This window comes from Salmo trutta, unplaced genomic scaffold (genome assembly GCF_901001165.1).
Source record: "Salmo trutta unplaced genomic scaffold, fSalTru1.1, whole genome shotgun sequence".
Taxonomy (NCBI): Eukaryota; Metazoa; Chordata; class Actinopteri; order Salmoniformes; family Salmonidae; genus Salmo; species Salmo trutta.
Window position 1 is genome coordinate 243,327 of NW_021822697.1, and position 27,932 is coordinate 271,258.

The 27,932-nt window shown below is 43.5% G+C and overlaps 1 protein-coding gene and 1 long non-coding RNA gene across 4 annotated transcripts; both read left to right on the forward strand.

Moving 5' to 3' along the window:
• Nucleotides 1–751: 751 nt before the first annotated feature.
• LOC115183727 (zinc finger protein 721-like) lies at nt 752–27,908 on the forward strand. Of its 3 annotated transcripts, none has more exons than XM_029744799.1 (7): nt 752–1,185; nt 14,109–14,328; nt 17,943–18,868; nt 20,427–20,535; nt 20,722–21,737; nt 24,848–25,099; nt 25,296–27,908. In XM_029744799.1, exons 1-7 carry the CDS (start codon nt 1,177–1,179, stop codon nt 27,018–27,020), a joined length of 4,257 nt encoding a protein of 1,418 aa, XP_029600659.1. In that variant the 5' UTR covers nt 752–1,176; the 3' UTR covers nt 27,021–27,908. The 3 variants fall into 3 exon arrangements, with proteins under 3 accessions (XP_029600659.1, XP_029600661.1, XP_029600660.1); XM_029744801.1 differs by having other exon boundaries at nt 20,451–20,535; XM_029744800.1 differs by having other exon boundaries at nt 753–1,185; nt 24,848–25,100; nt 25,300–27,908.
• On the forward strand, nt 4,751–7,685 carry LOC115183728 (uncharacterized). Its single transcript, XR_003874048.1, has 2 exons — nt 4,751–4,967; nt 5,492–7,685. It is a non-coding gene; the product is annotated as an uncharacterized LOC115183728 (long non-coding RNA).
• Nucleotides 27,909–27,932: the final 24 nt, after the last annotated feature.

Below are 27,932 nucleotides of genomic sequence, written 5' to 3' on the forward strand. Positions count from 1 at the left end.
CCATAATCTTTGCTGTCGCTTTCACAGCGATTTCAATCCAGGAAGTAAATTCCAATGGTCAAATTTTCGTGGAAGTAAATTCTAAGGCCTACCCACCAAAACAGGCTTCAGAAAATGTGTTTCATGGTCCAGGAAGCGGAACCGAAAAATTAAGACCATTAATTGATAATTGTATTAAGAGTAAGAATTTGTGATCTACATCTTGTAAAAGTTGTTACTACTCGTTGCTTTTTTCCACTAGCGTTGCGTGAGAAGGGTTGGCTACACCTCGTCAGAAGTATATTACTGGGATTTACAATACACTACTAATAATAATTTATTAAACTTCTACAGGGTTTTTCATAGAATCCCAAAACGCTTAAAAAACAACAACAACAATGACAAGCAATATGTCATGACGGGTCGACGAATGTCGGCCAAGTCTGAACGCTGCATCCTCCGAAGAGGAGAGGGTCAGTCCCTGGTTTGATCGGAGTGAGTGGTCAGAGGACTGTAGATGACGGTGATGGAATCCGGTGATAATGTTGTAGAGGGCAAATCAGGGAAGCAGCCATGTAGTCACTGGACTTCTCCTCTTCCACTCTGTGTATTACCCATTTAGGTGATGCCTCAGGAGCAGTCAACTCAGTATTATTATAATAACATTATTTGGTTTAAGAAATTAAAATATACATTTTTTTAAATACCACTGCAGTGTGCTCCTGAACTGGCGGTGGCGGTATAGAGTCCACAGTAGAAGATAATCCGGACCGGAAATTAGACCGGAAGCAGAAAGACACTGATGTAGCTAAACAGCAGTCTGGATTAGCTGTCCACGTAATTTTGTGGAAAATTCGTAAAATATCACAATGATACGGTTGAAAAATATGCTGTGACGTTGCCAAACTCTAACTGTAAACACGGAGCAGGCAATATTTCCAACTACTATTTTTTATAGTTTTGTAATCGGGTTTAGCAAAGCAGTTAGCTAGCTTCCTGCTTGCCGTTAGCCTAGCTAGCTAACCTTTGTCAAATTGTAATGGCAAGTGCTACTAGTAGCGAGGCTATTTAATTCGCTAGCTAACGTGACCTCGTGGTGAACATTTAATTTCAGAGGAAGGACGTGGACGATTTCAGAAATTCATTTTCCGCTACAGCATTTAGCTAGCTGCTTCAACAATTCCTGAAGGATTCAAGATGGATGAGGTGAGAACCATGACTTTGGTTGCTAGCAAACGAACCGTTCTCTAGCTAGCTAGTTGCGTCCCGTTTCTCCACCCTTTTCCCAAAGTGTGCACTCCCAGATTTAAAACAAGCATCGGATTGATGTTAGCACAGTAGTAGTGGCTAGATGGAGATAGCTAGCGTTAGCTATCAGTAGCGGGGATTGATCTTGTGTAAACCAAGTACACGTCGGCAGAATAGTAGCTAGCCTTTAGCATTCTCCACTCTTCTCCCGACATATACTTGGCTTACACACGAACACGACCATTCCCCGCAGTGCTGAGCGATTAGTTATTTTTGAGGTCGGTTCGATTTAGAAAAAATACTGTTTTCGGTTTTGATTATTGGGGTTGAATGCACAGGATCCAACTATTACTAAAAGTCCCATGATGGTAGTGAATGCCAATTACTGCGTTTAACCTATTAACCATTCATTTACTCTAATAAAATATTTCAGTTGTATATTACATTTGTTTTATTTTATGACTTTCATTTCATGCCTGACAAGAGCTGCTGCCTGACAATCACTATTTTGTAGTAATTTCAAGTAAATAAGGCATACTTTAATGACTGCTGAATAGGGAAAGGGGATACCTAGTCAGTTGTACAACTGAATGCCTTAACTGAAATGTGTCTGCTACATTTAACCCAACCCCTCTGAATCAGAGAGGTACAGGGACTGCCTTAATCAACATCCACCATGTCAGGGGCAGAGGGACAGATTTTTTCCCTTGTCAGCTCTGGGATTCGATTCAGCAACCTTTCGGTTACTGGCCCAAAGCTCTAACCACAAAGCTACCTGCCCCCCCCAAGCAACTATCAATCACTTAGATCATGCATTTTCAGGTAGAGATACCTCTCAAATCATGCTGTAGCAGGCATAAAAGAAACACAGACCAGACAAATAGATGCACAATAGATTATGGTCATTGTAGTTAGTTTAGCGCATAAAAAGTGGTAATTATGTGGAATATTAGCTTGTTGGAAACTAGAACTCCCTACTACATCTCACAGTTCAGGCTGGATCAGGTGTACCTCTAGAGCAACTGCAATGTGCGCATTGAGCTCACAGAAAGAAGCGAAATGTTGGGCAATTAGTTGTTTAAATGAAGAATATCAGCTATCAAAATAAGACTTTATTTATTTATTTGCCGTTAGTCAGCACCTCCACACAAACTATTATTCTGGGTGTGCACCAGCTCATGTTTTTTTATCTACTAAAAAATTAAGAATAACAGACATTTTGGTGAATTGCTCAGTACTAGTGGAATGCCTTGTTATTGCTGTTGGTTGGTCTACAGATCTCTCCCTGACCTAGCTAGGTTACTAAACTCAACTCCATGGTGGAGGAAGTTTCTGATGAACTCCACCAATGGAGTTGAGCAGAGACCGGGCTTTGTGGAATTCAGCTCCGATGCCCTGAACCAGATCTAACCGGTCTCTGATTGTGTTGGTGGGGGAATAGAGATGTCTAAAGATCGCAGCGTTGTATCTGTCTCATTAAGGCGTCTCTGAGTGCACAGGCAGCGCCATTGAGGCCATCTCCATTTTGAAGTAGTTAATTTTCTTCTTTTACTACTTCTATAAGTTGGTAAACAAACCGAAAGGGTCCATACTGCCACCTGGCGCGTGTTATTTGAACAGACATGACGCCACGGTTGGCCTGCAGTTATGGTATGTTTGCTAATGACTATAATTAATTGGCAGGTCCTTCCTGCCTACATGGATGGAATTATGGGATCCTTCTTTAAACCATAGGAAGTCCCACCCAGTTGACTACTTTCAAATTGTAAAATCAATCAAATGTATTTATAAAGCCATTTTTACATCAGCTGATGTCGCAAAGTGCTGTACAGAAACCCAGCCTAAAACTCCAAACAGCAAGCAATGCAGATGTAGAAGCACGGTGGCTAGGAAAAACTCCCTAGAACAGCAGGAACCATGGAAGAAACCTAGAGAGGAACCAGACTCTGAGGGGTGGCCAGTCCTCTTCTGGCTGTGCCGGGTGGAGATTATAACAGCACATGGCTAAGATGTTCAAACGTTCATAGATGACCAGCAGGGTCAAATAATAATAATCACAGTGGTTGTAGAGGGTGCAACAGGTCAGCACCTCAGGAGTAAATGTCAGTTGGCTTTTCATATCTGATCATTGAGTTAGAGAGAGCAGGTGCGGTAGAGAGAGAGAAAGTTGAAAACAGCAGGTGTTGGACAAGGTGACACGTCCGGTGAACAGGTCAGGGTTCCATAGCCACAGGCAGAACAGTTGAAACTGGAGCAGCAGCACGACCAGGTGGACTGGGGACAGCAAGGAGTCATCAGGCCAGGTACTCCTGAGGCATGGTCCTAGGGCTCAGGTCCTCAGAGAGAAGAAATTGAGAAAGAATTAGAGGGAGCGTGCTTAAATTCACACAGGACACTGGATAAGACAAGGGAATTACACCAGACTGACCCTAGTCCCCCAGCACGTAGACTATTAAATACTAAACATTAAATACTGTAGGCTGAGACAGGAGGGGTCGGGAGACACCGTGTCCCTGTCCGACAATACCCCGCCAAAGCACTGCCAATGCCAAAGCACATCCCCCACACCACTAGAGGGATATCTTCAATCACCAACTTACCATCCTGAGATAAGGCAGAGTTTAGCTCACGAAGATCTCCCCCACGGCACACACCCGAGGGGGGGCCTACCGGGACGGGAAGAACATGTCAGTGACTCAATTCACTCAAGTGACGCACCCTTCCTAGGGACGACATGGAAGAGCGCCAGTGACTCAGCCCCCGTAATAGGGTAAGAGGCAGACAATCCCAGTGGAGAGAAGGGAACCGGCCAGGCGGAGACAGCAAGGGCGGTTCGTGGCTTCAGTGCCTTTCCGTTCACCTTCACACCCTTTGGCCAGACTACACTCAATCATAGGACTTAGTGAAGAGATGAGTCTTCAGTAAAGACTTAAAGGTCGACATGGATAGGCAGACCATTCCATAATAATTAAGCTCTATAGGAGAAAGCCCTGCCTCCAGCTGTTCTAGGGACAATAAGAAATAGAAATTCTAGGAACAATAAGGAGTCCTGCATCTTGTGACCGTAGCGTACGTGTAGGTATGTACGGCAGGACCAAATCAGAAAGGTGGGTAGGAGCAAGCCCATGTAATGCTTTGTAGGTTAACAGTAAAACCTTGTAATCAGCCCTAATCTTAACAGGAAGCCAGTGTAGAGAGGCTAGCACTGGAGTAATATGATCAAACTTTTGGGTTCTAGTCAAGATTCTAGCAGCCGTGTTTAGCACTAACTGAAGTTTATTTAGTGCCTTATCCGGGTAGCCGGATAGTAGAGCATTGCAGTAGTCTAGTCTAGAAGTGAAAAAAGCATGGATACATTTTTCTGCATTTTTAGACAGAAAGTCTCAGATTTTTGCAGTTTTACGTAGATGGAAAAAAGCTGTCCTTGAAACAGTCTTGATATGTTCGTCAAAAGAGAGATCAGGGTCCAGAGTAACGTTGAGGTCCTTCACAGTTTTATTTGAGACGACTGTACAACCATCAAGATTAATTGTCAGATCCAACAGAAGATCTCTTTGTTTCTTGGGACCTAGAAAGAAACAACAAAGAAACAACATCCTGTATGTCCGTTCTCTCCTTCATAAAGAAACAAGGTGCTGCTGGCCTATCATCCTGTATGTATGTTCTCTCCTTCATAAAGAAACAAGGTGCTGCTGGCCTAACATCCTGTATGTATGTTCTCTCCTTCATAAAGAAACAAGGTGCTGCTGGCCTAACATCCTGTATGTATGTTCTCTCCTTCATAAAGAAACAAGGTGCTGCTGGTCTAACGTCCTGTATGTATGTTCTCTCCTTCATAAAGAAGCAAGGTGCTGCTGGCCTAACATCCTGTATGTATGTTCTCTCCTTCATAAAGAAACAAGGTGCTGCTGGCCTAACATCCTGTATGTATGTTCTCTCCTTCATAAAGAAACAAGGTGCTGCTGGTCTAACGTCCTGTATGTATGTTCTCTCCTTCATAAAGAAGCAAGGTGCTGCTGGCCTAACATCCTGTATGTATGTTCTCTCCTTCATAAAGAAACAAGGTGCTGCTGGCCTAACATCCTGTATGTATGTTCTCTCCTTCATAAAGAAACAAGGTGCTGCTGGTCTAACGTCCTGTATGTATGTTCTCTCCTTCATAAAGAAGCAAGGTGCTGCTGGCCTAACATCCTGTATGTATGTTCTCTCCTTCATATAGAAACAACATCCTGTATGTATGTTCTCTCCTTCATAAAGAAGCAAGGTGCTGCTGGCCTAACATCCTGTATGTATGTTCTCTCCTTCATAAAGAAACAACATCCTGTATGTATGTTCTCTCCTTCATAAAGAAGCAAGGTGCTGCTGGCCTAACATCCTGTATGTATGTTCTTTCCTTCATAAAGAAGCAAGGTGCTGCTGGCCTAACATCCTGTATGTATGTTCTCTCCTTCATAAAGAAACAACATCCTGTATGTTCTCTCCTTCATAAAGAAACAAGGTGCTGCTGGCCTAACATGCTGTATGTATGCATCTTTGTTCACTTGAGATTTAAATGTAAAAATGTCAACATATTTACATTGTCCGGTTTAAGTCGTGATCTGCGAGGGGAGACAATGTGCCTGCAGGCACTGAACACTCTCTGATGGCACGCTGGTTGCTGTGATGCACAAAAGCTTCCTGGCAACCCTGGCAAGATTAGGCAGCTCTGATGCATGGCCACTCCACCACACCAGTGGATCCTCTTCTGCTGGAATGGTTGGGGCCCCTCCAACACACCAGTGGATCCTCTTCTGCTGGAATGGGTGGGGCCCCTCCACCACACCAGTGGATCCTCTTCTGCTGTAATGGGTGGGGTCCCTCCACCACACCAGTGGATCCTCTTCTGCTGGAATGGATGGGGTCCCTCCACCACACCAGTGGCACCAGTGGATCCTCTTCTGCTGGAATGGATGGGGCCCCTCCACCACACCAGTGGATCCTCTTCTGCTGGAATGGGTGGCAGAGACGGGTAGACCTTGATCTCTTCTTTCCCTCTGTCTTCTGAGGAGGTCGGAATCTGACCCTCTTCACCTCTGCTGCCTTGTTGAGGTAATCCTTCTCAGCAACCCAGCCAGGCCTTTCCCCTCCGATGCTGCTGTGGGGGTGTTGGTGGTGGAGGTGCTGCTGGTGCTTTGTGGTTCTTCCCTGACTTGTGCAGCTGCCAGCTTCAAGGCCTCCTGGACACGGCTGTCAGTGTCAACTTTGGCAGCCTCAGGCTCATCTAACAAGCTCCTTTTGAAACAGGGGTCAATGAAACAAGTCATGTGCATGACTCTGCCTTCTCTGTGCATCTGTTGTTAAGGTCTTCTCTCATTACCCTTTTCATCTCCTTAGTCAGGGATGGCTCCGTATCCTTTTCCACCAGAACATCACGGGTGTTGTGGTCCAGGACAGGCTTGATGACTGACAGTGTCACTTGTGTCTCTGAGGCAATTGCATCTGTAAACTTGCTCAGAGGTTCAAGAAGCTGGCACAGTTGCTCCATGACACTTATGTTGGCATCCATGAGCATCAGATGCCATGTTCCTCTTTCTCCAGCCAGTGTCACACAGACTGGCTGCTGTTGGCTGAGGAAACGCTCAAGCATCTTGTGTGTAGATCCCCATCGGGTCACCACATCATGGATCAGAGCCTTCTGTGGCCTGTTGAGGGCAGCTTTGCTTTTCTCTCAGTTCTCTCCTTCTCTTCCAGCTCCGTGAGAAGCATGACGACAGGCCTTGACTGCTGTGTCAACTCTGAATTTTCAGAGCCTTTGAGATGGCCAGGTTCAAATGATGGCCAAAGCACCCAAGCCACAGATCTGGGAACTCTTCAAAAGCCTTGATCATGTTTGTTGCATTGTCTGGTTATGCAGACCAGGTCTTTCTTGTTGATCCCCCACTTTTCCAGCATATTCTCAAAAGCTCAGATTTTTGTGACCCAAGTGATCTTCTGGGAAGAACTGTTTCCAGACAGTTTCATTCCATTTGCCAGTCTGGGGTGAGGTAATGGATAGGGAAGCTGATGTAGGGTTGACCACCCTCTGCTTTCACTGGTCCAGAGGTCAGTAGTTGCAGCGAACCATGTGCCTTGTTGCATGTTCTTCAGACAAGGTGACCATCTTCGATTAAGTTTCCCTCAGCACCCTTGTAAAACCCAAAATACAACCACAGTTCAGATTTGGTCCTCTTAGAAGGCTGAAAAACCTCCTGAGCGCTGTCACTGCCTTCCTCCATGTTTTCACACCAAACCAAACCCACGTTGCATGCTGCGCCTGCATCAGACTGTTGCTAACTTTGGTTGATGCTGGACAGTATTTACCATGAGTTTTTCAAACCGCGGTAATCAAATTTGGAACGGTAATACTAACCACTGGGAATTTGTCCATGGTTTATCGTGAAACCGGTAATCGTTTCATCCCTACATGCTGCTAACAAAAATATATGGAATGTCTACTCTACCCAAAATTACAACCAAATAATTGCAGCATTACCGCTAAAATGGAAGAGGCAAGTGGAAGGGGGATTAGTAAGGAACTTATCTGTCGGCCCTGCATTAAAGAACTTAAATGGTTAAAGAAAATTGTAGTAAATAAAGTATACCAGTTTCATTTAAGGACCAAAAATTGACAGCTGTGCCATGTAGATTGCAAAATAGTTGGGAAGAGATTTTTGATTTACCAATTCCATAGCACATGGTTTATGAACTAAAACACAAAACGACGCTAGATTCAAAACTTTAAATTTTTCAATTTAAATTATTATACAAAATTCTTGCAACCAATAGAATGTTAAAGTGCATTCGGCAAGTATTCAGACCCCTGGACTTTTTCCACATTTTGTTATGTTACAGCCTTATTTTAAAATGTATGAAATCATTTTTTCCCCTCATCAATCTACACAAAATATCCCATAATGACAAAGCAAAAACTATTTTTTCGAAATGTTTGCTAAATGATTAAAAATCTGTTAGGGCAGGGGTGGTAGGGTTAGGGGAGGTAGGGTTAGGAGAGGGGTGGTAGGGTTAGGAGAGGGGTGGTAGGGGGAGGTAGGGTTAGGGGAAAATAGTTAAGGAACATATATATATATATATATATATATATATATATATACACACACACACACAGTACCAGTCAACAGTTTGGACACACCTACTCATTCAAGGGTTTTTCTTTATTTTTAGTATTTTCTACATTGTAGAATAATAGTGAAGACATCAAAACTGTGAAATAACACATGGAGTCATGTAGTAACTAAAAAAAGTGTTAAATAAATCAAAATATGTTTTAGATTCTTCAAAGTAGCCACCCTTTGCCTTGACAGCTTTGCACACTCTTGGCATTCTCTCAACCAGCTTCACCTGGAATGCTTTTCCAACATTCTTGAAGGAGTTCCCACATATGCTGAGCACTTGTTGGCTGCTTTTCCTTCTCTCTGTGGTCCAACTCATCCCAAACCATCTCAATTGGGTTGAGGTCAGATGATTGTGGAGGCCAGGTCATCTGATGCAGCACTCCATCACTCTCCTTTTTGGTCAAATAGCCCTTACACAGCCTAGATTAGTTGGGTCATTGTCCTGTTGGAATAAAACTGATAGTCCCACTAAACTCAAACCAGATGGGATGGCGTATCGCTGCAGAATGCTGTGGTAGCCATACTGGCTAAGTGTACCTTGAATTCTAAATAAATCACCAACAGTGTCACCAGCAAAGCATCCTCACACCATCACACCACCTCCTCCATGCTTCACGTGGGAACCACCCATGCCGAGATCATCTATTCACCTACTCTGCATTTCACAAAGACATGGCGGTTGGAACCAAAAATCTCCAATTTGGACTCCAGACCAAAGGACAGATTTCTACCGGTCTAATGTTCATTGCACATGTTTGTTGGCCCATGGAAGTCTCTTCTTCTTATTGGTGTCCTTTTAGTAGTGGGTTCTTTGCAGCAATTCGACCTTGAAGGTCTGATTCACGCAGTCTCCTCTGAACAATTAATGTTGATGTCTGTTACTTGAACTCTGAAGCATTTATTTGGGCTGTAATTTCTGAGGCATTTAACTCTTATAAACTTATTCTCTGCAGCAGAGGTAATTCTGGGTCTTCCTTTCCCCATGAGAGCCAGTTAAATCATATTAATGCGTTAATTTCGGGAAATGTCTTTCCTTAACTTTTAACAAATTGAAATGCATTCCAGGTGACTACCTCATGAAGCTGGTTGAGAGAATGCCTGGAGTGTGCAAAGGGTGGCTCCTTTGAAGAATCTCAAATATGAAATATATTTACATTTGTTTAACACTTATTTTGGTTACTACATGATTCCATGTGTTAGTTCATAGTTTTGATGTCTTCACTATTATTCTACAATGTAGAAAATAGTATTAATAAAGAAACCCTTGAATGAGTAGGTGTGTGTCATCTTTTGATATATGCATGACGAACTCTTCCCAACTGTTTCGGCGGAGAAGCATTTAGACAACCCTATAATATTGCACTGAATCATAGATTTGGCACATCATTGTACATGTTACACATCAGACAGTAGCCTACAATTAGCAAAATAGAAATTGATTGAAGATAATATGTATTTCAATGTGAGTTCTAGACCCATGTAGCCTAGACTTTTACTGCAGTGATCTCGGTTTTCATTTGAAGTTTATTTTTATTTTTCACTTGTTTATAATAGGTGCGAAGACAATGGCAACTTTGTAGGCCTATTTGAAGTCAACGTTGTTCTGAAGTTACCGGCGGTCACAGAGACAGATGAACATCTTGATTCTATATTTAGCGGAGATCTTCTATGTGTATATATATATATAAAAAAGCATCTAACGACACACTTAGCTGTTCTGTGAGTGGTCTGAGGCAGTTCGTAAATAACAAGCATTTTCAAGTGCAACTGAGAAACGACTCAGAGATTTATTGACGCTCCTAAGAAGGTTCTAGTGACGCACTTAGTCTTACAGTGATGCTCCAGAGCTTTTGTTTAATATCAGCAAGTAGCTTTGAATGTAGTGTTCACGAGCCAAAACGAGGCCCCCCCGAAAATTGTGCACAATTGTGTAATACATTGTACATAATTTTTTTAAATTCATAATATGATACAAATCCAATTCATTCAATATGTTACAAATTTGTGAGTGCTTAAGATCACGGACTGCATCTACAAGGGACTGTTGGGAAACTGGGCCCAGGGGGAAAGAACAGTGTTGGCTGTAATGATGTCTCTGAAGGGAAAAGAACAGTGTTGGCTGTAATGATGTCTGTGAAGGGAAAATAACAGTGTTGGTTGTTTTACAGTAACGTCTTTCGTTGTAATATCAAAGGGACGTGTTAGTTTCACAATCTTTAAGGATTCCATCTTTATTGTCAGGGCCTGTAGTCATAAAGAGTCTTTATTGTCAGGGCCTGTAGTCATAAAGAGTCTTTATTGTCAGGGCCTGTAGTCATAAAGAGTCTTTATTGTCAGGGCCTGTAGTCATAAAGAGTCTTTATTGTCAGGGCCTGTAGTCATAAAGAGTCTTTATTGTCAGGGCCTGTAGTCATAAAGAGTCTTTATTGTCAGGGCCTGTAGTCATAAAGAGTCTTTAGAGGAATGCTGGTCTAGGATCTGGTCCCCTGTTTTGATTATAATCTGAACGACCAAACTGATCCTAGATCAGCTCTCCTACTGCTGAGAGGTTTTATGAACATGGAACCCTGGTCAGGTGGCTGCGGTGCAGGACGGTAATAAGAGCCTGAACTGGACAGAAGAGTTTCTGGCAGCTCACTTACATCAATGGAAATCTGTCTTTCATGTACCAAGCTAATAATAATGTGGGTGGGGGGGGGGGGGTGATTATCTGTCCTGTTTCACACATGTACCAGTACGTATTAATACACATATACCAGTATGTATTAATACACATATACCAGTATGTATTAATACACATGTACCAGTATGTATTAATACACATATACCAGTATGTATTAATACACATATACCAGTATGTATTAATACACATGTACCAGTATGTATTAATACACATGTACCAGTATGTATTAATACACATGTACCAGTATGTATTAATACACATATACCAGTATGTATTAATACACATGTACCAGTACGTATTAATACACATATACCAGTATGTATTAATACACATGTACCAGTATGTATTAATACACATGTACCAGTATGTATTAATACACATGTGAATTGGAAATGTTATTTTTTTGTGTGCATATTCCTACTCTCCCTGAGACTCCCTGTGTAAATAGGGTCAAGGGTCACCGTAGAATCCTTTTCAGTCAGGCTTGTACTTATTAACCCACAGCAGGCGAATGTGTGTGAATAGGGTCAAGGGTCACCGTAGAATCCCTTTCAGACAGGCTTGTAAACCCACAGCAGGCTAATGTGTGTGAATAGGGTCAAGGGTCACCGTAGAATCCCTTTCAGACAGGTTTGTACTTGTAAACCCACAGCAGGCTAATGTGTGTGAATAGTAGAGGTCGACCAATTATGATTGTTTATTTATTTGTAATAATGACAATTACAACAATACTGAATGAACACTTATTTTAACTTAATATAATACATCAATAAAATCAATTTAGCCTCAAATAAATAATGAAACATGTTCAATTTGGTTTAAATAATGCAAAATAATGTGTTGGAGAAGAAAGTAAAAGTGCAATATGTGCCATGTAAAAAAGCTAACGTTTAAGTTCCTTGCTCAGAACATGAGAACATATGAAAGCTGGTGGTTCCTTTTTAACATGAGTCTTCAATATTCCCAGGTAAGTTTTAGGTTGTAGTTATTATAGGAATTATAGGACTATTTCTCTCTATACCATTTGTATTTCATATACCTTTGACTATTGGATGTTCTTATAGGCACTTTAGTATTGCCAGTGTAACAGTATAGCTTCCGTCCCTCTCCTCGCTCCTACCTGGGCTCGAACCAGGAACACATCGACAACAGCCACCCTCGAAGCAGCGTTACTCATGTAGAGCAAGGGGAACAACTACTCTAAGTCTCAGAGCGAGTGACGTTTCAAACGCTGTTAGCGCGCACCCGCTAACTAGCTAGCCATTTCACATCGGTTACACCAGCCTAATCTTGGGAGTTGACAGGCTTGAAGGGGTGGGTATAATTTGTGGAACGTTCCAACAGGAATCTGTTCCAAAAAACGTAAAGTAAAAGGTTGCCAACCAACAACGCACACAAAGTAGCAACGCTTTCAAACCTAGCTAACTAGCTGCCGAATAGGCATCAACTCACCACGTAGCTTATTCTTAATGTTTGTCCATAGGCAAACAGAGTGAGGACAGACATTTTTTGGAATAAACGCGAAAAACGCAATGAAATAGACCACTCACTACCCGGTATCTTATTCTGCCGCTATACAACTTTGTATGCGTTGTTTTTTTGGCAATCTTGTTATTTACGAAGTTTTTGGAATAGATTCCTGTTGGAACGTTCCACAAATTATACCCACCCGGCTTGAAGTCATAAACAGCTTGAAACACAGCGAAGAGCTGCTGGCAAAACGCCCGAAAGTGCTGTCTAAATGAATGTTTACGAGCCTGCTGCTGCCTGCCACCACTCAGTCAGACTGCTCTATCAAATCATAGACTTAATTATAATATAATAAACACACAGAAATACGAGCCTTAGGTCATTAATATGGTCGAATCCGGAAACTATCATCTCGAAAACAAAATGTATTTTTCTTTCAGTGAAATACAGAACCGTTCCGTATTTTATCGAATGGGTGGCATCCCTAAGTGTAAATATTCCTGTTACATTGCACAACCTTCAATGTTATGTCATAATTACGTAAAATTCTGGCAAATTAGTTCGCAACGAGCCAGGTGGCCCAAACTGTTGCATATACCCTGACTCTGCGTGCAATGAGCGCTAGAGATGTGACACAATTTCATGTTAGCAGGCAATATAAACTAAATATGCAGGTTTAAAAATATATACTTGTTTATTGATTTTAAATTGGTGCAACGATAGTGCTTTTTTCGCAAATGCGCTTGTTAAATCAACACCCGTTTGGCGAAGTAGGCTGTGATTCAATGAGAAATTAACAGGCACCGCATCGATTATATGCAATGCAGGACACGTTAGATAAACTAGTAATATCATCAACCATGTGTAGTTAACTAGTGATTATGTTAGGATTGATAGTTTTTTATAAGATAAGTTTAATGCTAGCTAGCAACTTACCTTGGCTTCTTGCTGCCCTCGCGTAACAGGTAGTCAGCCTGCCATGCAGGCTCCTCGTGGAGTGCAATGTAAGGCAGGTGGTTAGAGCGTTGGACTAGTAACCAAGGTTGCAAAAACGAATCCCCGAATCCCCCCTGAACAAGGCAGTTAACCCCGTTCCTAGGCCGTCATTGAAAATAAGAATGTGTTCTTAATCTGACTTGCTTAGTTAAATAAAAGTGTAAAAAAAGAAAATACCGATTACCGATTGTTATGAAAACTTGAAATCGGCCCTAATTAATCGGCCATTCCGATTAATCGGTTGACCTCTAGTGAATAGGGTCAAGGGTCACCGTAGAATATCTTTCAGACAGGCTTGTAAACCCACAGCAGGCTAGTGTGTGTGAATAGGGTCAAGGGTCACCGTAGAATATTTTTCAGACAGGCTTGTAAACCCACAGCATGCTAGTGTGTGTGAATAGGGTCAAGGGTCACCGTAGAATATCTTTCAGACAGGCTTGTAAACCCACAGCATGCTAGTGTGTCAGAAGAATGTGGTCCTTAAATGATGTCGTTTTTTTAACTGACAAGTGGCACTGTTTATGTTTTACTATGAAGTGTGTTGTGATTTAAATACAGTTTGATTTGATTCTGTATTCTAGGACTTTGGTGGGCCGTCCCCATCCTGCTCCACTGAACCCCAACCAACACTGTCACTAGGTCCTGACGGGAACCACGGTGACCGGGACTACACACCGCAGGGGCAGGAGATTGGTTACCCTGGAGGCCTTGACAGCTTCAGTGAAATACCTAGATTTAACATCGTAGTCAAAGAGGAGGAGGAGGAAGAAGATTTAGAGGAGTGGAGTTTTAATTATACAGGTAAGTAGCCGACTGAATGTTAACTACAAATAAAATGGTTTTCTCAAGAGGACAGTTCAATTTGATGAGTCTTTGAAGATGGAATCGTCATTAGGAGAAACAGATCCACTGTTTGCCTCAGACACTGTTATTTTATTATGTTTGTAGATGAAACGGAGGTGAGCAGCATGGTATTTTTTGTTGTTGTTGCAGTATCTGCTGTTCTGTCACCCATGCAATGATGTGTGAGGAGGAAAATAACAGTGTTGGTTATAATGAGGAAAATAACAGTGTTGGTTATAAGGAGGAAAATAACAGTGTTGGTTGTAATGAGGAAAATAACTGTTGGTTATAATGAGGAAAATAACAGTGTTGGTTATAATGACGAAAATAACAGTGTTGGTTGTAATGAGGAAAATAACTGTTGGTTATAATGAGGAAAATAACAGTGTTGGTTATAATGACGAAAATAACAGTGTTGGTTGTAATGAGGAAAATAACTGTTGGTTATAATGAGGAAAATAACAGTGTTGGTTGTAGTGAGGAAAATAACAGTTTTGGTTATAATGACGAAAATAACAGTGTTGGTTGTAATGAGGAAAATAACTGTTGGTTATAATGAGGAAAATAACAGTGTTGGTTGTAATGAGGAAAATAACTGTTGGTTATAATGAGGAAAATAACAGTTTTGGTTATAATGAGGAAAATAACAGTGTTGGTTGTAATGAGGAAAATAACTGTTGGTTATAATGAGGAAAATAACAGTTTTGGTTATAATGAGGAAAATAACAGTGTTGGTTGTAATGAGGAAAATAACTGTTGGTTATAATGAGGAAAATAACAGTGTTGGTTGTAGTGAGGAAAATAACAGTGTTGGTTGTAATGAGGTCTGAGGGGAGAAAGAAAAGTGTTGGTTGTTTACAGTAACGTCTTTCTTGTAATATTTAAGGGACGTGTTAGTTTCACCATTAAAGATTCCAGCTTTATTGTCCCATGTGGGCAATTTAATTAGCCTGGTCCCGGACCTGCTTTCCTTGTTGCCGGGGCGATTTTAATTCCACGTGATGCCAACTTTCATCAACACGTCTCCTTCGCCACTAGGGGGCGATAAAGTCCTAGTCAGACACATCCAACTTTTTTTTTTAAAGATGACAGATTTATTTATTTACTACCAAGCAATGAAAATGTGTGTTGTATCAAATGAAGTTGCCACATGAAACCATTTTGTTTCCTGAAGTGCTGTAGCCTGTAGCACCCTGCTCATCTAGCAGATCAGCTGCTGGACCATCAAACCACAGTTGGAAAGAGGGAGATCTAGAAAGTTTAATGGGCAAAACTAAGTTAGCAAAACAGTTTACATGAAAATATAGTTAATAATATTACATTTGAAATAAAATCCCTAAAATAAATGTTGGCCTATTTTAAATGGTTTTGATGGTTATTTTATTTTCATGATGGTCTTTCCGTCACAACCCCCTACCCACAACCCCCTACCCACAACCCCCTACCTACAGCCTCCTACCCACAACCCCCTATCCACAACCCCCTACCTACAGCCCCCTACCCACAACCCCCTACCTACAGCCCCCTACCCACAACCCCCTACCTACAGCCTCCTACCCACCCCCTACCTACAGCCTCCTACCTACAGCCTCCTACCCACCCCCCTACCCACAACCCCCTACCTACAGCCCCCTACCCACAACCCCCTACCCACAACCCCCTACCCACAACCCCCTACCTACAGCCCCCTACCCACAACCCCCTACCTACCCACCCCCTACCTACAGCCTCCTACCTACAGCCTCCTACCTACAGCCTCCTACCTACAGCCTCCTACCTACAGCCCCCTACCTACAACCCCCTACCCACAACCCCCTACCCACAACCCCCTACCTACAGCCTCCTACCTACAGCCTCCTACCCACCCCCCTACCCACAGCCCCCTACCTACAGCCTCCTACCTACAGCCTCCTACCTACAGCCTCCTACCTACAGCCTCCTACCTACAGTCTCCTACCTACAGCCTCCTACCTACAGCCTCCTACCTACAACCCCCTGCCTACAGCCTCCTACCTACAGCCTCCTACCTACAGCCTCCTACCTACAGCCCCCTACCTACAACCCCCTACCCACAACCCCCTACCCACAACCCCCTACCTACAGACTCCTACCTACAGCCTCCTACCCACCCCCCTACCCACAGCCTCCTACCTACAGCCTCCTACCTACAGCCTCCTACCTACAGCCTCCTACCTACAGCCTCCTACCTACAACCCCCTACCTACAGCCTCCTAGCTACAGCCTCCTACCCACCCCCCTACCCACAGCCCCCTACCCACAGCCTCCTACCTACAGCCTCCTACCTACAGCCTCCTACCTACAGCCTCCTACCTACAGCCTCCTACCTACAACCCCCTACCTACAGCCTCCTACCTACAGCCTCCTACCCACCCCCCTACCCACAGCCCCCTACCCACAGCCTCCTACCTACAGCCTCCTACCCACCCCCTACCCACAGCCCCCTACCTACAGCCTCCTACCTACAGCCTCCTACCCACCCCCTACCCACAGCCCCCTACCCACAGCCGCCTACCCACAGCCCCATACCTACAGCCGCCTACCCACAGCCCCCTACCCACAGCCCCATACCTACAGCCTCCTACCCACAGCCCCCTATCTACAGCCCCCTACCCACAGCCCCATACCTACAGCCTCCTACCCACAGCCCCCTACCCACAACCCCCTACCTACAGCCCCCTACCTACAGCCCCCTACCTACAGCCTCCTACCCACAGCCTCCTACCCACAGCCTCCTACCTACAGCCTCCTACCCACAGCCCCCTACCTACAGCCGCCTACCCACAGCCCCCTACCCACAGCCTCCTACCTACAGCCTCCTACCTACAGCCCCCTACCCACAGCCTCCTACCTACAGCCTCCTACCCACAGCCCCCTACCCACAGCCTCCTACCTACAGCCTCCTACCCACAGCCCACTACCTACAGCCGTCTACCCACAGCCCCCTACCTACAGCCGTCTACCCACAGCCTCCTACCTACAGCCTCCTACCCACAACCCCCTACCCACATCCACCTACCCACAGTCCCCTACCCACAGCCTCCTACCTACAGACTCCTACCTACAGACTCCTACCCACAGCCCCTACCCACAGCCCCTACCCACAGCCGTCTACCCACAGCCCCTACCCACAGCCTCCTACCTACAGACTCCTACCTACAGACTCCTACCCACAGCCCCCTACCCACAGCCCCCTACCCACAACCCCCTACCCACAACCCCCTACCCACAGCCCCCTACCCACAGCCTCCTACCCACATCCCCTACCCACAGCCTCGTACCCACAGTGCCCTACCCACAGCACCTACCCACAGCCCCCTACCCACAGATGGACAATACTTTTAATCCCACTGAGGATACTTTAATGCCCCTCGAGGAGATGATTTATTAGTTTAATACATGAACATAGAGCGTTACAGTAGATTATGATACCCTAGTTCCTGTATAGTGCACTACCCTTGACCAGGGTCCAGGTCAAAAGTAGTGCACTATATAGGAAATAGGGTAGCATCTGGGAGCAACCATAACTTGTTTTATCCTTACTGTTGTAACAGGAGAGAGTCCAAACCCCAGCTCTAGTGATGAGGCATCAGCAGAACAACACCAGGAGAATCACACAGCTAAGAAGACCTTTTACCGCTGCCCGGAGTGTGGGAAAGAGTTTCCTCACCCATCAAAACTACAGAGACATCTGAGAACACACACAGGAGAGAAACCATATCCTTGCTCTGTGTGCGGGAAGAGATTCAGTGATACAGGGACCCTCAAAACACATGAGAGGTTGCACACAGGAGAGAAACCGTACACCTGCCCGGAAAAGGACTGTTGGAAGAGGTTTGTCAGCCAAGGAGAGTTAAAACTACACCATCGGACACACACCGGAGAGAAACCTTGCCACTGCTCTGTGTGTGGGAAGAGTTTCTCACGTATGTGGCACTTGAAGGTCCACATGATGACGCACGCCGGAGAGAAGCAGAGACTCAGCATGAAGAAACCTTTCCCATGCTCTGAGTGCGAGAGGGGCTGCAACTCTGCAGCAGAGCTCAAGATGCACCAGAGGATGCACACTGGGGAGAGACCTTACCAGTGTTCCACCTGCAAAAAGACCTTTGTTTTCCCAAGCTCTTTAACAAGACATGAACAATCCCATATAAGCGAAGCGAATAGTACCGCCAAGCCGTACAGCTGCTCAGAATGTGGGAAGGAATTCACTCAGCCATGGACCTTAAAGATACACATGCGACAGCACACAGGAGAGAAACCGTACCACTGCTCTCAATGCGAGAAGAGGTTCTCATCATCATCACTCCTTAAAAGACACCTGAGGGTTCACACCGGAGAGAAACCATTCCAGTGCTCCGACTGCGGGAAGAGTTTCTCCTCGTCAGCGAATAGAACTAGTCACCGTCGTCGTATCCATGAAGGTATACAGGGTGGGTCACAGCAGCAGGAGGCAACTGCTGTGGATGGTACCAATAAGGTAGGTTTATATGGTGTATCCAGTGCAATTTTGTATTTATTTTCTTTCTTAAAAAGGTTTTTCTAGAAATCCGTGTTGGTGGATTCCAGATTTCCTGCTTATTTTCTTCTGATTCCAGGAATCTTCCAACCTGTATTTCTGGAAAACCTGGGAATTTTTAAGAAAGTTACTGGAATTTTGCACCCTTAAACCAGTCATTAACTTCTCTAGGGTATGTGGGACGGTAGCGTCCCTCCTCACCAACAGCCAGTGAAATAGCAGAGCGCCAAATTCAAAACAACAAAAATCTCATAATTCAAATTTCTCACACATACAAGTATTATACACCATTTTAAAGATAATCTTCTCATTAATCCAACCACACTGTCCGATTTCAAAAAGGCTTTACGGCGAAAGCATAGCATTAGATTATATTTGGACAGCACCTAGACAAGAAAAACCACACAGCCATTTGCCAAGCAAGGAGAGGCGTCACAAAAAACAGAAATACAGCTAAAATGAATCACTAACCTTTGATGATCTTCATCAGATGGCACTCATAGGACTTCATGTTACACAATACATGTATGTTTTGTTCGATAAAGTTCATATTTATATCCAAAACCCCCATTTTACATTGGCGTGTAATGTTCAGAAATGTTTTGCCTCCCAAAACTTCCGGTGAATGAGCACATCAATTTACAGAAATACTCATCATAATAAACATTGATAAAATATTCAACTGCGCTCAGTCACAAAACCAAACCCGCCATTTTGTGGAGTCAACAAAACTCAGAAATAGCATTATAAATATTCACTTACCTTTGATGATCTTCATCAGAATGCACTCCCAGGAATCCCAGTTCCACAATAAATGTTCATTTGTTTCGATAAAGTCCATCCTTTATGTCCAAATACCTCCATTTTGTTCGCGCGTTCAGTCGAGTAATCCAAATCCACTGTGCTCGCGCAGTGAGTTCAGGTGAAAAGTCAAAGAAGTTATATTACAGTTCGTAGAAACATGTCAAACGATGTATAGAATAAATCTTTAGGATGTTTTTATCATAAATCTTCCATAATATTCTAACCGGACGATTCCTTTGTCTTCGATCTGATTCCAATGGCTCTTATTCTTTCCCCATTCACAGTAGAAGCATGAAACAACGTTCTAAAGACTGTTAACATCTAGTGGAAGCATTAGGAAGTGCAATATGACCCCATAGACACTGTATATTGGATAGGGAATCACTTGAAAATCTACAAACCTCAGATTTACACACTTCCTGGTTGGATTTGTTCTCAGGTTTTCGCCTGCCATATGAGTTCTGTTATACTCACAGACATCATTCAAACAGTTTTAGAAACTCCAGTGTGTTTTCTATCCAAATCTACTAATAATATGCATATCTTAGCATCTGGGACTGAGTAGCAGGCAGTTTACTCTGGGCAACTTCTTCATCCGGACGTCAAAATACTGCCCCCTACCCAAGAGAGGTTAAGGCCCTTACAACAATATAACTAAGATTAATGCTGCTGTTGACATATTATATTGAATGACTTGTCTGATTATTAATCCTAGGCTTGTGTTGACCAAAATGACCAGGTTGAACCCACAGCTGTAGAGGAGTCTTGTCTCAGTCTAGTACTGGATGTCAAAGTAAAAGAAGAGGAGGAAGATCCTGCTTTTGGTGAGTTCAAATGTTAATTTGTTAAGGTATGGGTTAGCCTACACATTCAAGTTTACTTTATTTTAGGAAATATAAATAAATTGTGTATTTCCAATTACCCAAATTAAGAAACATCTTTATTATTGACAGTCTCAAATCTTCACATATTTAAGGTGCTTACTTATCCATACTACCTCTTTACCACAGCAGAGAGACCTGACCATTGCTCTGACAGTGAGGAGAGTCCCTCTACATTAGGAGAACCTGACCAACACCAGGAGAACAACAAAGCTCTGGGCCCTCACATCTGTTCAACGTGTGGAAAAGAACTATCCAGCTCCTATAAACTAATGCTACACCAGAGAACACACACAGGAGAGAAGCCTTACGAGTGTATGGTGTGTGGGAAGGGCTTCTCCCAAGCCGCAAACCTGAAGACGCACCAGAAAGTGCACAGTGGAGAGAAACCGTACCCCTGCTCTGACTGCGGGAGCAGATTTACTCACATGGGAGACTTGAAGAGACACCAGTTGTTGCACTCGGGCGAGAAACCTTATAGCTGCCCCGAGTGCGGGAAGAGTTTTTCTCAGTTGGCGCACCTGAAATCTCACCAGCAGACACACACAGGGGAGAAACCTTTCCACTGCGCTCACTGTGAAAAGACTTTCTCCACTGCTGCCAAGCTGAAGAACCATGAGAGAGTGCATACCGGCGAGAGACCTTACTGCTGCTCCTACTGCCCCAAGCGCTTTGCTCTATCTGGGACACTGGTGAAGCATGAACGACTCCACACCGGAGAAACACCGTACCAATGTGGAGAATGCGGTAAGGGATTTGCTCAACTGGTGTCCTTGAAGATACATGCCCAATCACACACTGGAGTCAACTTCTACAACTGTTTCCATTGTGACCAGAGCTTCTCCACTTCAACCAAGCTGAAGGAACATCAGAGAATCCACACTGGGGAGAACCTGTACCAATGCACCGAATGTGGGAAGAGTTTCACTATCGAGTCAAAGCTGCTGAAACACCAGAGAGTTCACACTGGAGAGAAACCGTACCAGTGCTCCAGTTGTGGAATGAGGTTCTCGCTCTCTGAGAACCTACTGAGACACCAGCGTAACTCTTCAGGGATCTGTGGGGCTGTGAGCCTTGATCAGGCTACTGGTAGTGGGATTCTACTTCTACAAGATGCTGCTGTCTTCCAGAATATACTGGTCAAGGTCGGTGGAAATTATTATCCTATCAACCAAACATTTGTCCAAGTTGCAGCTAATATTTTGTCCTTTATATAGGGCCAGTCTTTCACCTTTAATTCTAAAGGCCCATATCCCAGACACAGATGAAGACTAGCCCTGGACTAAGCATTAGCCTAGTGGTTAGAGCCTGGTGGTTAGAGCCTGGTGGTTAGAGCCTAGTGGTTAGAGCCTAGTGGTTAGAGCCTAGTGGTTAGAGCCTAGTGGTTAGAGCCTAGTGGTTAGAGCCTAGTGGTTAGAGCCTAGTGGTTAGAGCCTAGTGGTTAGAGCGTTGGGCCAGTAACCAAAAGTTTGCTGGATCAAATCTCTGAGCTTAAAAGGTAAAAATCTGCCGTTCTGCCCCTGAACAAGGCATTAACCTCTTATATCTAGATGTTCCGCTAGCGGAACGCCTCGCCAATATCCAATGATAGGGCGTGGCGCAAATGACAAACTCCTCAAAAATCCCAAAACGTCCATTTTTCAAACATATGACTATTTTACACCATTTTAAAGACACGACTCTCCTTTATCTAACCACATTGTCCGATTTCAAAAAGGCTTTACAACGAAAGCAAAACATTAGATTATGTCAGGAGAGTACCCAGCCAGAAATAATCAGACACCCATTTTTCAAGCTAGCATATAATGTCACAAAAACCAAAACCACAGCACTAACCTTTGATGATCTTCATCAGATGACACTCCTAGGACATTATGTTATACAATACATGCATGTTTTGTTCAATCAAGTTCATATTTATATAAAAAACCAGCTTTTTACATTAGCATGTGACGTTCAGAACTAGCATACCCACCGAAACCTCCGGTGAATTTACTAAATTACTCACGATAAACGTTCACAAAAAACATAACAATTATTTTAAGGATTATAGATACAGAACTCCTTTATGCAATCGCGGTGTCCGATTTTAAAATAGCTTTTCGGTGAAAGCACATTTTGCAATATTCTGAGTAGATAGCCCGGCCATCATGGCTAGCTATTTTGACACTCACCAAACTCAGATTTACTATAAGAAAAATTGGATTACCTTTGCTGTTCTTCGTCAGAATGCACTCCCAGGACTTCTACTTCAGCACCCAATGTTGTTTTGGTTCCAAATAATCCATAGTTATATCCAAATAGCGGCGTTTTGTTCTTGCGTTCAAGACACTATCCGAAGGGTGACGCGCCGGCGCGTATCTTGACAAAAAAATTCAAAATATTCCATTACCGTACTTCGAAGCATGTCAAACGCTGTTTAAAATCAATTTTTATGTGATTTTTCTCGTAAAATAGCGATAATATTCCGACCGGGAGACGTTGTTTTCGTTCAAAGACTGAAAGAAGAAAATGGTGTCTTCACGTGCACGCGCGGTACATGTTATTGTTCTCAGATCGACCACTTTCCAAATCCCCTACTGTTTTCCGCCCAGGGACTGCAGAGTCATCATTCCCCATTCTGGCGCCTTCTGAGAGCCTATGGGAGCCTTAGAAAATGTCACGTTACAGCAGAGATCCTCTGTTTTCCATAAAGAGGCTATAGAAGGCCAAAAAATGGTCGGAGAGGGCACTTCCTGTATGGAATCTTCTCAGGTTTTGGCCTGCCATATGAGTTCTGTTATACTCACAGACACAATTGAAACAGTTTTAGAAACTTTAGGGTGTTTTCTATCCAAATAAAATAATTATATGCATATTCTAGTTTCTGGGCAGGAGTAATAACCAGATTAAATCGGGTACGTTTTTTATCCGGCTGTGAAAATACTGCCCCCTATCTTAAACAGGTTAACCCACTGTTCCCCGGTAGGCTGTCGTTTTAAGTAAGAATTTGTTCTTAACTGACTTGCCTAGTTAAATAAAGGTTAAATAAAATAAAAAATGTACAAAAATTCTCAATGCAGGACCTTGGTGCAGCAGGGCCAAGCATGGATACCAGCTGAGCGCGGTTCCCTTAACGAGGGTGTGGCTCGTCCTGTCCTGCAGCTTTTGGTTAGTCCTGTTGACTTGATGATTTTGTTAACTAAATTTTAAAGTGTGACCCTGTAGAGCTCTGGAAAAGCCAAGATTTAATCAGCCTTTTATCTTAATAAAAGCCAGTCTGTTTGCGTCCAGCTGTCTCCTTCACCTTTGAGTCTCATTGACTCTGCCCGGCCCCCTAGACAGTGTGAAACCACTTGCACTGTCACAAGAACACAGAAGTTTAATCTGTATTCTGGTAAGTGACTCCAATGTCTTATCATTCTGGTGGCCAGGGCCTACAATTAACATCAACCATCTGCCAAATGCGGGTAGATTTTGGCTAAATGTCTTTTTCACAAGCCACGTTGGCGGGTGGTCAGGGCTCCACAGTGCCAGCATTTCACTTGCTTTTGTGAATATAAATAGTCAAGTATGATCACATTTATAGTCAGGTATGATCACAATTATAGTCAGGTATGATTACATTTATAGTCCGCTATGATCACATTTATAGCAAAGGAAATGCTGCAGTAGCTGTTTTCAAAGTATTGCTGCCGTTTTGTTTCTTAAATGGAAAATGAATCGCACAAAGTCCAAGAACTGCAACTAATATAGCCTATCCCACCTCTTGCTGCGGGCTGTGCGCACATGAAGAGCTGAGTAAAATATTCATTTTTAGAAGCGCTGCGCACAGGTAAAAAAGTTGGTCTAATTTACTTGAAAAGTCTACTGAAGTGTAACTTTGTCCTTGTGTTTCTTGGCTATTTACCTGATTTTGTTCACAAGCTAGTTTGGTTTTTCAATGTTTGAGTTTCAACCGCCAGGGAAGAGAAGGTAGCACTTCTACTAGTCAGACTCAATCTCACAGGCACAAACATGACTCGAGTCCCATTACCACGGTAACCCACCGCCCTTAAAGGGGTCACAAAAAAGTGAGTAATAAATGTATTGTTTTTGAAATGTTACGAAGTACATCTGTTTTTGTGTGTTTTGTTGGTGTCATTTAAGCAGAAAATAAATATTTTAGCTGGTAATTTATTTTTGTGGCTGGTGGACCAAAAATTCAATTTTAAGGCAATTTGAAACATTTTAATTGTTTTTCTCCATCCTAAATAAACCTTTATTTCCTCACCAGGCTGGACACAAACCCACAGAGTCCCTGCCTTCTGACCAGAGCCATAGTGAAGCCTCCACTCAAACTGCTGGGATGACTGTTAATGTTAAAGAGGAGGACCGAACACTTGGACTGAAGATTAAAACTGAAGAACTGGAGGAGGAGGAGGAAGAGGAGGAAGAGGAAGAAGAGGAGGAGGAAGAAGAGGAGGAGGAATTTGTTGGGCTGATTAATTCTGATGGAGAAGAAATGGACTGGGATCCTTCTCTTCTTGGTAAGTTGAGATGAGTTTGTGAGACGGATATTCCAAAAATGCCCAGGTTTTTCAGAAATCCTGGTTGGAAGATTCCCGGAATCAGGAGGGAATAAACAGGAAATCGGGAATACTCCAGCCAGGATTTCAGGAAAACCTGGGAATTTTCTCTTGACTTGTCTGCTGCTTTGTTTAACCCGTTCCAAATTTTTTCACGCAGGATATAATCCCAATCAGAGTTCTGACATTGAAGAGAGTCCCTCTACATCAGGAGTACCTGAACATCACCAGGAGAATCACACCGCTAAGAGCTCTCACTGCTGTTCGGTGTGTGGAAAAGACTGCCAAAAATTATCGGCGCTACAAAAACACATGAGAATTCACACAGGAGAGAAGCCTTACCCCTGTACTTTGTGTGGAAACCAATTCCGTGAGAAAGGACACCTGAAAGCACATCTGAAAACACACACTGGAGAGAAACCTTACCACTGCCCGACCTGTGGGATGAAGTTCGCCCATTTGGGAGCCATGAAAATACACCTGCTGACACACACTGGAGAGAAACCTTACCCCTGCTCTGTGTGTGGGAAGAGTTTTACCCAATCATCACGTTTGAAGCAACATTTCCGGACTCACACAGGAGAGAAACCTTACTCCTGCTCTGTATGCAGGAAGAGTTTTGCAAGACCAGCAGACCTTAAAGTACACCACAGAGATCACACAGGTGAGAAACCTTACAGCTGTGCTGAATGTGGCCAGAGCTTCACCAGTTCCCACAACCTATGGAAACATCAGAAGACCCATCTACCACCTGGACTACCACCACCTGTTGAGTTTGACAACCACAACCAAACACCTGAGATGAATGCTAAAAACGAGGGACTGAAGGAGGAAGATGAGGAGGAGGAGGAATTTGGTGTTCTGATCAATTCTGATGGAGAAGAAGTTGGATTGGACTTGGATCCTCCTCGTCTCAATCCTCTGAGTTCTGAGGAAGAGGAGAGTCCGTCAACATCAGGAGAAACTGAACAACACCAGGTGAACCACAATACAGCTCTGAGGTACAGCTGCCATGTGTGTGGGAAGCAGTTCAACCACAAAGGACATCTGCGAAGACACGAGAGTGTACATTCAGTTGAAAAACCTTATGGTTGCTCAGACTGCGACAAGATGTTCGGTTCCACCATAGCTCTGAATAGACACAAGAAGTTACACAGAGAAGAGAAACCTCACACTTGCACAGTGTGTGGGAAAGGTTTCGTTCAACTGTCACGTCTGAAGGAACACTACCCAACGCACTCGGGAGAGAAACCACACTGCTGCTCTGTGTGTGGGAAGCGCTTCACTACTGCGTCGTACCTCAAAACGCACAGCAAAGTCCACCTGGGGGAGAGTCCTTATACCTGTAACATATGTAGGAGAGATTGCCAGAAGTTGTCCGCATTCAAGTTACACATGAGGATCCACACAGGAGAGAAGCCCTTCAGTTGCTCTGTGTGCGAGAAGCAGTTCACTCAGAAAAGACATCTGCAAGACCACCAGAAAGTACACACTGGAGAGAAACCGTACCCCTGCCCCCACTGTGACAAGCGGTTCAGCTTCTCCTCAGCCTTGAAAAGACACCAGCAGTTACACACAGGAGAAAAGCCCCACTGCTGCTTTGTGTGTGGGAATAGTTTCTCTCAAGCAGGGCGCCTAAAAGAACACCTACGGACGCACTCGGGAGAGAGACCTTTCTCCTGCTCTGTCTGTGAGAAAACCTTCAGAAAAGCTTCTGAACTCACGATACACATCAGATCTCATACAGGAGAGAGACCGTACAGCTGTGCTGAATGTGGTAAGAGCTTCACCAGTTCTATGAAGCTGGGACGACACAAGAAGATCCATCAGAACACAAACACTGAAGAGAATCTGACTAAAGATGTGAAGAAGATTCCATGAGTATTGATGATGATGAAGAAGTGGAGGCTCCCTCCGCTGTTAGTGGATGCTAGTAGGGTGAAGAGGAGGAGCCTCTACAGTTAGTGGATGCTAGTAGGGGGAAGAGGAGGAGCCTCTACAGTTAGTGGATGCTAGTAGGGTGGAGAAGGGTGATGATTGAGAGTGCCGCCTGATGACCGTTGGTCTCCTAACGAGGTGCCGGTTTAGACTGGGAATGATGAACAATGATGACCTCATAATGTACAAAATATATCTGCACACTGATGCATGTTTCCAAGAATTGTATTTTATTTTAAGTGAGCAAAGTTTTTGTGAAAGGTTAATGGTTTGAAGGTTAAGCCAATTTGTATCAAATACATTTAAACTATAAAAAAAGCATGAAAAGGTGCATAAAGACAGCAGACTGAACAGTATAAAGCAGATAAACAACATACTAATACACAATCAGTCAATCCAGCATCAGAAATGACATGAGCAAACTAGCTGGTGGTATCTATAAACATTTTAATAAAGTGATCAATGTTCTTTCTATTTTATTAAGGTTTATTCATGTGATAATATGCTAATTATGCAACAATCCAAATAGTAGGTTTGTAGTCCATAGAATAGCTCTTCTTCCCTGTTCTTTACACTTACAATAACTTGTCTTTTAATATCAATGTTCATAATCTTAGCAAACGATGTTAGTTATTTTAGAAAGTCGAGATTGTTCAGAGTAGGATATTGCTGAAAGAAGTTGTGTGTGTGGACAATCATTTCAGAATGAGGTGTTTGTGGAATATTGATATGGATAGTATGTCATAATCATGTTACGTGATGTCATAATCATGTTACGTGATGTCATAATCATGTTACGGGAACAATGGAAATAAAAGTATAGATAGTGAATGTGCTAGTCCTTTCATTGTCCAG